The sequence below is a fragment of the Toxorhynchites rutilus genome, unplaced genomic scaffold (genome assembly GCF_029784135.1).
Source record: "Toxorhynchites rutilus septentrionalis strain SRP unplaced genomic scaffold, ASM2978413v1 HiC_scaffold_115, whole genome shotgun sequence".
Classification (NCBI taxonomy): Eukaryota; Metazoa; Arthropoda; class Insecta; order Diptera; family Culicidae; genus Toxorhynchites; species Toxorhynchites rutilus.
The window spans coordinates 19,960-32,400 of NW_026599669.1; the positions used below are offsets into that span (position 1 = coordinate 19,960).

The 12,441-nt window shown below is 49.9% G+C and overlaps 3 protein-coding genes across 3 annotated transcripts; all 3 read left to right on the forward strand.

Moving 5' to 3' along the window:
• The first annotated feature begins 2,260 nt into the window (after window positions 1-2,260).
• Window positions 2,261-2,818, forward strand: LOC129781489 (uncharacterized). The gene has a single exon (XM_055789195.1). The coding sequence runs from the start codon at window positions 2,261-2,263 to the stop codon at window positions 2,816-2,818; it is 558 nt and encodes a 185-aa protein (XP_055645170.1).
• Window positions 2,819-6,456: 3,638 nt separating this feature from the next.
• LOC129781490 (uncharacterized) lies at window positions 6,457-7,014 on the forward strand. Its single transcript, XM_055789196.1, has one exon. The coding sequence runs from the start codon at window positions 6,457-6,459 to the stop codon at window positions 7,012-7,014; it is 558 nt and encodes a 185-aa protein (XP_055645171.1).
• A 3,638-nt stretch (window positions 7,015-10,652) lies between these two features.
• LOC129781491 (uncharacterized) lies at window positions 10,653-11,210 on the forward strand. Its single transcript, XM_055789197.1, has one exon. It carries the CDS (start codon window positions 10,653-10,655, stop codon window positions 11,208-11,210), a length of 558 nt encoding a protein of 185 aa, XP_055645172.1.
• The last annotated feature ends 1,231 nt before the right edge of the window (window positions 11,211-12,441 follow it).

A 12,441-nucleotide genomic window follows, 5' to 3' on the forward strand; every position in this document is an offset into this window, starting at 1 on the left:
TCTGAGCATCTCACGAATAATCGGGCGCTGTTCAAGAAGCTGGTCCCGATGAAGGAGCCGATGCTCAGTCTCAGTTGCTAAAGAAGGAGAGTCCATCGTCGCAAGAGAATACGGTGAGATCAAACTGTTTACCGTTTTAAATGGAAAATCGATTCCCATCACACTAAAGAACGTCCTTTACATTCCGGAAGCGCGTGTGAATCTCCTGTCGGTTCGGAAGATGGAGATTGCTGGTCTGAAAGTTGTGTTTGCCGGTGGTGTCGTGACAATTGAAAGAGAGTCGGATATGATAGCCGTCGGTGAGCGTCGTGGTAAGCTCTATGAACTAGACTTATTTCGTGAAGAACCATGTCTTAGTTGGTGCTTTATCCGTCCGGTAAAGTGCCAAAAGACCTTGAACTCTGGCATCGTCGTTACGGGCATTTGAGTGCGAAGAACTTGCAAGTGCTAATCGACAATGAAATGGTTTCCGGAATGAGTGCGAAGAAGGATAAGTTTTGTGGTGAATTTGTTTGCGAACCGTGCCTCGTAGGCAAACAGACTCGTAAGCCCTTTTCCGCGCGCGAGGGTAGGCGATCGAAAAGAGTTCTGGAACTTATCCATTCGGATGTTTGTGGCCCTGTGACACCGGTGGGCATTGGAGGTGAAAAGTTTTTCGTTACCTTCATCGATGACTTTACACGTTTCACGGTAGTGTACTTAATGGACTCGAAAGATCAAGTGACCGATCGTTTCAAGCAGTACGAGGCGTATGTGAGTGCGAAATTTGAGAAGCGCATATCACGGTTCCGCTGTGACAACGGCGGAGAATACAATGGTCGAGAGTTCCAGAGTTTCTGCAAGGAGAAGGGGATCCAAATCGAGTGGACCGTCCCCTACACTCCCGAACAGAACGGCGTTAGCGAGCGCATGAACCGGACGCTCGTAGAGAAGGCGCGATCCATGCTCGAGGACAGTGGAGTCAGTAAGCAGTTTTGGGGCCCTGCGATCCAGACGGCCGCGTACCTGACAAATCGCAGCCCTGCTAGTGCAATAGCTCAAGGTAAGACCCCATTTGAAATTTGGGAGGGCCGTAAGCCAAACGTACAGAACCTGCGAACGTTCGGAGCCGATGTGTACGTGCACATTCCCACTGAGCGTAGGAAGAAGCTAGACCGGAAATGGTACGGAAGGCGGATCGTGTTTCTGACATGTACTCTGTTCCTGTGGAGCCAGGCGAGTCTGACAGTGAAAGCGAGGATGAAGATGCCAGCATTCCTGATGAGCCGGATGGCGCTGAAGAAGATGATTTCGACAGCTGTGTCGATGAAACACTTCGCGAAGAATCGGAGCAGGAACCGAAGTCACCGGAACCAGCAGCAGCGGAGCAGAAATCGGAACGGAAGAAGAAGGTACCTGAGTGGCATCGCGAGTACGAGATCGATTACACCGGATTCGCGCTGAATGTCACAAGTTTTGTAGAGAATCTGCCGACATCGTTAGTTGAGATGAAGAAGAGATCGGATTGGGAAAAATGGGAGGTGGCGGTACGCGAAGAGATCGATTCCCTCAAGCGGAACGATACGTGGACGTTAGTCAAGCTACCCCAAGGCCGTGTCCCGATAACGTGCAAGTCAAGGATCTTCAAGGTAAAGCGAAACGAGGCCGACGGAGGAAATCGATACAAGGCGAGACTTGTAGCTCGTGGGTTCAGTCAGAAGGCAGGATTCGACTACACCGTAACATATTCTCCGGTTGCGCGACTAGACACCGTACGAGTGGTGCTAGCTGTCGCGAACGAGCAGAAAATGGCAGTCCATCAGATGGATGTGAAGACTGCATTTCTGAACGGTCAGTTAGAGGAAGAAATATACATGACCCAACCGGAAGGATTCGAAGAAGGGAAGGATTTAGTGTGCCAACTCAATCGGTCTCTGTACGGCCTGAAACAAGCCTCGAGAGCATGGAATGCAAGGTTCCATTCGTTCGTCGAGAAGATTGGATTTGAAAGGTGTTCCAGTGACCCGTGTCTTTACGTGAGAGGTTCCGGCGACGATCAGGTGATTCTGGTTTTGTTTGTCGACGACCTGCTGGTGGTTGGCCGCAACCTGAGACGGTGACGTGGAGACGGTAAAGCGTTGTCTAGCGAACGAGTTTGAAATGACAAACGTCGGGGAAGTGCGAAGCTTTCTCGGTATGAGAATTGATCGAGACGTGGAGAGGAGAGTTTTGCGAATCAGCCAAAGGAGAGTTTCTGGAGAGTTTGCTTCGACGTTTTGGCATGTCCGACAGTTTGCGGAAAGGAGAAGAAGCGGAACGTACCGATAAGCCGTATAGAGAGCTCATCGGATGTCTGACGTACGTAACACTGACGTCAAGACCAGATCTGTGTGCAGCAGTCAGCTACCTGAGCCAATTTCAAAGCTGTCCGACTGAGCAGCATTGGGTACAACACACCAAGAGAGTGCTACGTTATATTAAGGGAACGCTAGACTTGGGACTGGTGTTCCGGGCGAAGGATGAAGCATCGTTGATTGATGCTTTCGCCGATGCGGATTGGGCGAACGATCCTGTGGACAGACGGTCGCTAACAGGATACGTCTTTCGAGTGTGTGGCAGTACTGTTGTAAGCTGGTTGACGAGAAAACAATCGACGATTTCCTTATCATCAACGGAAGCTGAGCTTGTGGCGCTTTGCACGGCTGTGTGTCACGGAGTTTGGCTGGTTCGTCTGCTGAAGGATCTGTCGAGAGAACCGGAGAGTCCGGTTGTGTACTACGAGGATAACATGTCGACGATTCGAGTGTGGTGGAAGACGAGCGGGACACTGGCCGCTTAAAGCACGTAGACGTCAAGCATCGATATGTGTACATGAGGAGATTCAGCGGGGGCGTATTGTGGTACGTTACGTCCCGACTGGTGAACAGTTAGCCGATATTATGACCAAGGGCTTGCCAGTGGGCCTGTTCCAGAAGCATCGAACCAATATGGGGTTGGCAGGTTCCGGACATTGAGCGGGGGTGTTGAGTGTTGCAACGTCCGAACCCTATTGTATCGACCAACCGGCCGAACCCACCAGCAATCGAGCTGTCAACAGGCGAGCGCATGGCAACCGCGTGTGAAATCATTTATTCAGTTTCTTACATTACACAACAACAGATCGTTTTCTTAAAGGTTAAATAAAAACACGTTTATAGTAAATCGCCGTGACTCTATCATAATGCCGATGTATCACTGCCCGTCATTTCCCATTAGGTTATGGGCCCAGTGATCGCGGTTACCGGTAAAAAGTGAGTTTTTCGCGTATCGAAATGGAAAAGGAAGGAGAAACGGCACGAGTCCCACAGTTCGACGGGTCGAATTTTCCACAATGGAAGTACCGGATGTTGGTGCTCTTGGAGGAACACGAGCTTCAGAATCGAGCATCGAGCGGGAAGCAGTGGAAGTCGACGAGCTGGTGGTGAAGGATGGCGAATCTCCAGCCATACAGGATACAGGATAACGAAGGCGATGGAGAAGCGGTTGAAGAAGGATAGAAAATGCAAATCACTGCTCATTTCACGGATCAGTGACAGCATGTTGGAGTATATCCAAGATAAAAAGACCCCGAGAGCGATATGGCTGGCTATGGAAAAAGTTTTCGAGCGGAAAAGCATCGCTACTCGTCTCCACCTTCAAATGAAGCTCCTCACACTGCGGTACGATGGTGGTAGTTTACAGGATCACTTCCTGAAATTTGACCGGATTGTCCGGGAGTACAAGTCGACCGGTGCGAAGTGCGAGGACATTGACATCGTATGCTATCTGTTGCTTACGTTGGGGCCGAGTTTTGCAGCAGTTGTAACAGCACTAGGAAACAGTATCGGAGGAGAATTTGTCGTTAGAATTCGTTAAGTGTCGATTGCTTGACGAGGAGACCAAGCGGAAGAGCGGTGTTGTCGGCGGTGGAAGCGGAAGAGCGAAGACAGATGGCGCAGCATTTAGTGGTAATTAATGGTGGTACAAGGAAAGAAAGGAAAAAGAACAAATGGAAGTGTTACGGTTGTGGTCGTGAAGGACACAAAATCGTTGACTGTCCGGAGAAAAACAAAAAGAAGGAATCGACGAAATCGAGTGCGCACTTAGGAAAAGATGAAAAAGGTGTGTGCTTTGTGAATGGTAATCGTAGTGTATTTTCGAAAACGGAAGAGGTGAGCTGGATAATCGACTCTGGTTCGTCTGAGCATCTCACGAATAATCGGGCGCTGTTCAAGAAGCTGGTCCCGATGAAGGAGCCGATGCTCAGTCTCAGTTGCTAAAGAAGGAGAGTCCATCGTCGCAAGAGAATACGGTGAGATCAAACTGTTTACCGTTTTAAATGGAAAATCGATTCCCATCACACTAAAGAACGTCCTTTACATTCCGGAAGCGCGTGTGAATCTCCTGTCGGTTCGGAAGATGGAGATTGCTGGTCTGAAAGTTGTGTTTGCCGGTGGTGTCGTGACAATTGAAAGAGAGTCGGATATGATAGCCGTCGGTGAGCGTCGTGGTAAGCTCTATGAACTAGACTTATTTCGTGAAGAACCATGTCTTAGTTGGTGCTTTATCCGTCCGGTAAAGTGCCAAAAGACCTTGAACTCTGGCATCGTCGTTACGGGCATTTGAGTGCGAAGAACTTGCAAGTGCTAATCGACAATGAAATGGTTTCCGGAATGAGTGCGAAGAAGGATAAGTTTTGTGGTGAATTTGTTTGCGAACCGTGCCTCGTAGGCAAACAGACTCGTAAGCCCTTTTCCGCGCGCGAGGGTAGGCGATCGAAAAGAGTTCTGGAACTTATCCATTCGGATGTTTGTGGCCCTGTGACACCGGTGGGCATTGGAGGTGAAAAGTTTTTCGTTACCTTCATCGATGACTTTACACGTTTCACGGTAGTGTACTTAATGGACTCGAAAGATCAAGTGACCGATCGTTTCAAGCAGTACGAGGCGTATGTGAGTGCGAAATTTGAGAAGCGCATATCACGGTTCCGCTGTGACAACGGCGGAGAATACAATGGTCGAGAGTTCCAGAGTTTCTGCAAGGAGAAGGGGATCCAAATCGAGTGGACCGTCCCCTACACTCCCGAACAGAACGGCGTTAGCGAGCGCATGAACCGGACGCTCGTAGAGAAGGCGCGATCCATGCTCGAGGACAGTGGAGTCAGTAAGCAGTTTTGGGGCCCTGCGATCCAGACGGCCGCGTACCTGACAAATCGCAGCCCTGCTAGTGCAATAGCTCAAGGTAAGACCCCATTTGAAATTTGGGAGGGCCGTAAGCCAAACGTACAGAACCTGCGAACGTTCGGAGCCGATGTGTACGTGCACATTCCCACTGAGCGTAGGAAGAAGCTAGACCGGAAATGGTACGGAAGGCGGATCGTGTTTCTGACATGTACTCTGTTCCTGTGGAGCCAGGCGAGTCTGACAGTGAAAGCGAGGATGAAGATGCCAGCATTCCTGATGAGCCGGATGGCGCTGAAGAAGATGATTTCGACAGCTGTGTCGATGAAACACTTCGCGAAGAATCGGAGCAGGAACCGAAGTCACCGGAACCAGCAGCAGCGGAGCAGAAATCGGAACGGAAGAAGAAGGTACCTGAGTGGCATCGCGAGTACGAGATCGATTACACCGGATTCGCGCTGAATGTCACAAGTTTTGTAGAGAATCTGCCGACATCGTTAGTTGAGATGAAGAAGAGATCGGATTGGGAAAAATGGGAGGTGGCGGTACGCGAAGAGATCGATTCCCTCAAGCGGAACGATACGTGGACGTTAGTCAAGCTACCCCAAGGCCGTGTCCCGATAACGTGCAAGTCAAGGATCTTCAAGGTAAAGCGAAACGAGGCCGACGGAGGAAATCGATACAAGGCGAGACTTGTAGCTCGTGGGTTCAGTCAGAAGGCAGGATTCGACTACACCGTAACATATTCTCCGGTTGCGCGACTAGACACCGTACGAGTGGTGCTAGCTGTCGCGAACGAGCAGAAAATGGCAGTCCATCAGATGGATGTGAAGACTGCATTTCTGAACGGTCAGTTAGAGGAAGAAATATACATGACCCAACCGGAAGGATTCGAAGAAGGGAAGGATTTAGTGTGCCAACTCAATCGGTCTCTGTACGGCCTGAAACAAGCCTCGAGAGCATGGAATGCAAGGTTCCATTCGTTCGTCGAGAAGATTGGATTTGAAAGGTGTTCCAGTGACCCGTGTCTTTACGTGAGAGGTTCCGGCGACGATCAGGTGATTCTGGTTTTGTTTGTCGACGACCTGCTGGTGGTTGGCCGCAACCTGAGACGGTGACGTGGAGACGGTAAAGCGTTGTCTAGCGAACGAGTTTGAAATGACAAACGTCGGGGAAGTGCGAAGCTTTCTCGGTATGAGAATTGATCGAGACGTGGAGAGGAGAGTTTTGCGAATCAGCCAAAGGAGAGTTTCTGGAGAGTTTGCTTCGACGTTTTGGCATGTCCGACAGTTTGCGGAAAGGAGAAGAAGCGGAACGTACCGATAAGCCGTATAGAGAGCTCATCGGATGTCTGACGTACGTAACACTGACGTCAAGACCAGATCTGTGTGCAGCAGTCAGCTACCTGAGCCAATTTCAAAGCTGTCCGACTGAGCAGCATTGGGTACAACACACCAAGAGAGTGCTACGTTATATTAAGGGAACGCTAGACTTGGGACTGGTGTTCCGGGCGAAGGATGAAGCATCGTTGATTGATGCTTTCGCCGATGCGGATTGGGCGAACGATCCTGTGGACAGACGGTCGCTAACAGGATACGTCTTTCGAGTGTGTGGCAGTACTGTTGTAAGCTGGTTGACGAGAAAACAATCGACGATTTCCTTATCATCAACGGAAGCTGAGCTTGTGGCGCTTTGCACGGCTGTGTGTCACGGAGTTTGGCTGGTTCGTCTGCTGAAGGATCTGTCGAGAGAACCGGAGAGTCCGGTTGTGTACTACGAGGATAACATGTCGACGATTCGAGTGTGGTGGAAGACGAGCGGGACACTGGCCGCTTAAAGCACGTAGACGTCAAGCATCGATATGTGTACATGAGGAGATTCAGCGGGGGCGTATTGTGGTACGTTACGTCCCGACTGGTGAACAGTTAGCCGATATTATGACCAAGGGCTTGCCAGTGGGCCTGTTCCAGAAGCATCGAACCAATATGGGGTTGGCAGGTTCCGGACATTGAGCGGGGGTGTTGAGTGTTGCAACGTCCGAACCCTATTGTATCGACCAACCGGCCGAACCCACCAGCAATCGAGCTGTCAACAGGCGAGCGCATGGCAACCGCGTGTGAAATCATTTATTCAGTTTCTTACATTACACAACAACAGATCGTTTTCTTAAAGGTTAAATAAAAACACGTTTATAGTAAATCGCCGTGACTCTATCATAATGCCGATGTATCACTGCCCGTCATTTCCCATTAGGTTATGGGCCCAGTGATCGCGGTTACCGGTAAAAAGTGAGTTTTTCGCGTATCGAAATGGAAAAGGAAGGAGAAACGGCACGAGTCCCACAGTTCGACGGGTCGAATTTTCCACAATGGAAGTACCGGATGTTGGTGCTCTTGGAGGAACACGAGCTTCAGAATCGAGCATCGAGCGGGAAGCAGTGGAAGTCGACGAGCTGGTGGTGAAGGATGGCGAATCTCCAGCCATACAGGATACAGGATAACGAAGGCGATGGAGAAGCGGTTGAAGAAGGATAGAAAATGCAAATCACTGCTCATTTCACGGATCAGTGACAGCATGTTGGAGTATATCCAAGATAAAAAGACCCCGAGAGCGATATGGCTGGCTATGGAAAAAGTTTTCGAGCGGAAAAGCATCGCTACTCGTCTCCACCTTCAAATGAAGCTCCTCACACTGCGGTACGATGGTGGTAGTTTACAGGATCACTTCCTGAAATTTGACCGGATTGTCCGGGAGTACAAGTCGACCGGTGCGAAGTGCGAGGACATTGACATCGTATGCTATCTGTTGCTTACGTTGGGGCCGAGTTTTGCAGCAGTTGTAACAGCACTAGGAAACAGTATCGGAGGAGAATTTGTCGTTAGAATTCGTTAAGTGTCGATTGCTTGACGAGGAGACCAAGCGGAAGAGCGGTGTTGTCGGCGGTGGAAGCGGAAGAGCGAAGACAGATGGCGCAGCATTTAGTGGTAATTAATGGTGGTACAAGGAAAGAAAGGAAAAAGAACAAATGGAAGTGTTACGGTTGTGGTCGTGAAGGACACAAAATCGTTGACTGTCCGGAGAAAAACAAAAAGAAGGAATCGACGAAATCGAGTGCGCACTTAGGAAAAGATGAAAAAGGTGTGTGCTTTGTGAATGGTAATCGTAGTGTATTTTCGAAAACGGAAGAGGTGAGCTGGATAATCGACTCTGGTTCGTCTGAGCATCTCACGAATAATCGGGCGCTGTTCAAGAAGCTGGTCCCGATGAAGGAGCCGATGCTCAGTCTCAGTTGCTAAAGAAGGAGAGTCCATCGTCGCAAGAGAATACGGTGAGATCAAACTGTTTACCGTTTTAAATGGAAAATCGATTCCCATCACACTAAAGAACGTCCTTTACATTCCGGAAGCGCGTGTGAATCTCCTGTCGGTTCGGAAGATGGAGATTGCTGGTCTGAAAGTTGTGTTTGCCGGTGGTGTCGTGACAATTGAAAGAGAGTCGGATATGATAGCCGTCGGTGAGCGTCGTGGTAAGCTCTATGAACTAGACTTATTTCGTGAAGAACCATGTCTTAGTTGGTGCTTTATCCGTCCGGTAAAGTGCCAAAAGACCTTGAACTCTGGCATCGTCGTTACGGGCATTTGAGTGCGAAGAACTTGCAAGTGCTAATCGACAATGAAATGGTTTCCGGAATGAGTGCGAAGAAGGATAAGTTTTGTGGTGAATTTGTTTGCGAACCGTGCCTCGTAGGCAAACAGACTCGTAAGCCCTTTTCCGCGCGCGAGGGTAGGCGATCGAAAAGAGTTCTGGAACTTATCCATTCGGATGTTTGTGGCCCTGTGACACCGGTGGGCATTGGAGGTGAAAAGTTTTTCGTTACCTTCATCGATGACTTTACACGTTTCACGGTAGTGTACTTAATGGACTCGAAAGATCAAGTGACCGATCGTTTCAAGCAGTACGAGGCGTATGTGAGTGCGAAATTTGAGAAGCGCATATCACGGTTCCGCTGTGACAACGGCGGAGAATACAATGGTCGAGAGTTCCAGAGTTTCTGCAAGGAGAAGGGGATCCAAATCGAGTGGACCGTCCCCTACACTCCCGAACAGAACGGCGTTAGCGAGCGCATGAACCGGACGCTCGTAGAGAAGGCGCGATCCATGCTCGAGGACAGTGGAGTCAGTAAGCAGTTTTGGGGCCCTGCGATCCAGACGGCCGCGTACCTGACAAATCGCAGCCCTGCTAGTGCAATAGCTCAAGGTAAGACCCCATTTGAAATTTGGGAGGGCCGTAAGCCAAACGTACAGAACCTGCGAACGTTCGGAGCCGATGTGTACGTGCACATTCCCACTGAGCGTAGGAAGAAGCTAGACCGGAAATGGTACGGAAGGCGGATCGTGTTTCTGACATGTACTCTGTTCCTGTGGAGCCAGGCGAGTCTGACAGTGAAAGCGAGGATGAAGATGCCAGCATTCCTGATGAGCCGGATGGCGCTGAAGAAGATGATTTCGACAGCTGTGTCGATGAAACACTTCGCGAAGAATCGGAGCAGGAACCGAAGTCACCGGAACCAGCAGCAGCGGAGCAGAAATCGGAACGGAAGAAGAAGGTACCTGAGTGGCATCGCGAGTACGAGATCGATTACACCGGATTCGCGCTGAATGTCACAAGTTTTGTAGAGAATCTGCCGACATCGTTAGTTGAGATGAAGAAGAGATCGGATTGGGAAAAATGGGAGGTGGCGGTACGCGAAGAGATCGATTCCCTCAAGCGGAACGATACGTGGACGTTAGTCAAGCTACCCCAAGGCCGTGTCCCGATAACGTGCAAGTCAAGGATCTTCAAGGTAAAGCGAAACGAGGCCGACGGAGGAAATCGATACAAGGCGAGACTTGTAGCTCGTGGGTTCAGTCAGAAGGCAGGATTCGACTACACCGTAACATATTCTCCGGTTGCGCGACTAGACACCGTACGAGTGGTGCTAGCTGTCGCGAACGAGCAGAAAATGGCAGTCCATCAGATGGATGTGAAGACTGCATTTCTGAACGGTCAGTTAGAGGAAGAAATATACATGACCCAACCGGAAGGATTCGAAGAAGGGAAGGATTTAGTGTGCCAACTCAATCGGTCTCTGTACGGCCTGAAACAAGCCTCGAGAGCATGGAATGCAAGGTTCCATTCGTTCGTCGAGAAGATTGGATTTGAAAGGTGTTCCAGTGACCCGTGTCTTTACGTGAGAGGTTCCGGCGACGATCAGGTGATTCTGGTTTTGTTTGTCGACGACCTGCTGGTGGTTGGCCGCAACCTGAGACGGTGACGTGGAGACGGTAAAGCGTTGTCTAGCGAACGAGTTTGAAATGACAAACGTCGGGGAAGTGCGAAGCTTTCTCGGTATGAGAATTGATCGAGACGTGGAGAGGAGAGTTTTGCGAATCAGCCAAAGGAGAGTTTCTGGAGAGTTTGCTTCGACGTTTTGGCATGTCCGACAGTTTGCGGAAAGGAGAAGAAGCGGAACGTACCGATAAGCCGTATAGAGAGCTCATCGGATGTCTGACGTACGTAACACTGACGTCAAGACCAGATCTGTGTGCAGCAGTCAGCTACCTGAGCCAATTTCAAAGCTGTCCGACTGAGCAGCATTGGGTACAACACACCAAGAGAGTGCTACGTTATATTAAGGGAACGCTAGACTTGGGACTGGTGTTCCGGGCGAAGGATGAAGCATCGTTGATTGATGCTTTCGCCGATGCGGATTGGGCGAACGATCCTGTGGACAGACGGTCGCTAACAGGATACGTCTTTCGAGTGTGTGGCAGTACTGTTGTAAGCTGGTTGACGAGAAAACAATCGACGATTTCCTTATCATCAACGGAAGCTGAGCTTGTGGCGCTTTGCACGGCTGTGTGTCACGGAGTTTGGCTGGTTCGTCTGCTGAAGGATCTGTCGAGAGAACCGGAGAGTCCGGTTGTGTACTACGAGGATAACATGTCGACGATTCGAGTGTGGTGGAAGACGAGCGGGACACTGGCCGCTTAAAGCACGTAGACGTCAAGCATCGATATGTGTACATGAGGAGATTCAGCGGGGGCGTATTGTGGTACGTTACGTCCCGACTGGTGAACAGTTAGCCGATATTATGACCAAGGGCTTGCCAGTGGGCCTGTTCCAGAAGCATCGAACCAATATGGGGTTGGCAGGTTCCGGACATTGAGCGGGGGTGTTGAGTGTTGCAACGTCCGAACCCTATTGTATCGACCAACCGGCCGAACCCACCAGCAATCGAGCTGTCAACAGGCGAGCGCATGGCAACCGCGTGTGAAATCATTTATTCAGTTTCTTACATTACACAACAACAGATCGTTTTCTTAAAGGTTAAATAAAAACACGTTTATAGTAAATCGCCGTGACTCTATCATAATGCCGATGTATCACTGCCCGTCATTTCCCATTAGGTTATGGGCCCAGTGATCGCGGTTACCGGTAAAAAGTGAGTTTTTCGCGTATCGAAATGGAAAAGGAAGGAGAAACGGCACGAGTCCCACAGTTCGACGGGTCGAATTTTCCACAATGGAAGTACCGGATGTTGGTGCTCTTGGAGGAACACGAGCTTCAGAATCGAGCATCGAGCGGGAAGCAGTGGAAGTCGACGAGCTGGTGGTGAAGGATGGCGAATCTCCAGCCATACAGGATACAGGATAACGAAGGCGATGGAGAAGCGGTTGAAGAAGGATAGAAAATGCAAATCACTGCTCATTTCACGGATCAGTGACAGCATGTTGGAGTATATCCAAGATAAAAAGACCCCGAGAGCGATATGGCTGGCTATGGAAAAAGTTTTCGAGCGGAAAAGCATCGCTACTCGTCTCCACCTTCAAATGAAGCTCCTCACACTGCGGTACGATGGTGGTAGTTTACAGGATCACTTCCTGAAATTTGACCGGATTGTCCGGGAGTACAAGTCGACCGGTGCGAAGTGCGAGGACATTGACATCGTATGCTATCTGTTGCTTACGTTGGGGCCGAGTTTTGCAGCAGTTGTAACAGCACTAGGAAACAGTATCGGAGGAGAATTTGTCGTTAGAATTCGTTAAGTGTCGATTGCTTGACGAGGAGACCAAGCGGAAGAGCGGTGTTGTCGGCGGTGGAAGCGGAAGAGCGAAGACAGATGGCGCAGCATTTAGTGGTAATTAATGGTGGTACAAGGAAAGAAAGGAAAAAGAACAAATGGAAGTGTTACGGTTGTGGTCGTGAAGGACACAAAATCGTT

Coding starts and splice junctions, on each gene's coding strand:
- LOC129781490 (XM_055789196.1), top strand. CDS start 6,457: ATGTCCGACAGTTTGCGGAAAGGAGAAGAAGCGGAACGTACCGATAAG.
- LOC129781491 (XM_055789197.1), top strand. CDS start 10,653: ATGTCCGACAGTTTGCGGAAAGGAGAAGAAGCGGAACGTACCGATAAG.
- LOC129781489 (XM_055789195.1), top strand. CDS start 2,261: ATGTCCGACAGTTTGCGGAAAGGAGAAGAAGCGGAACGTACCGATAAG.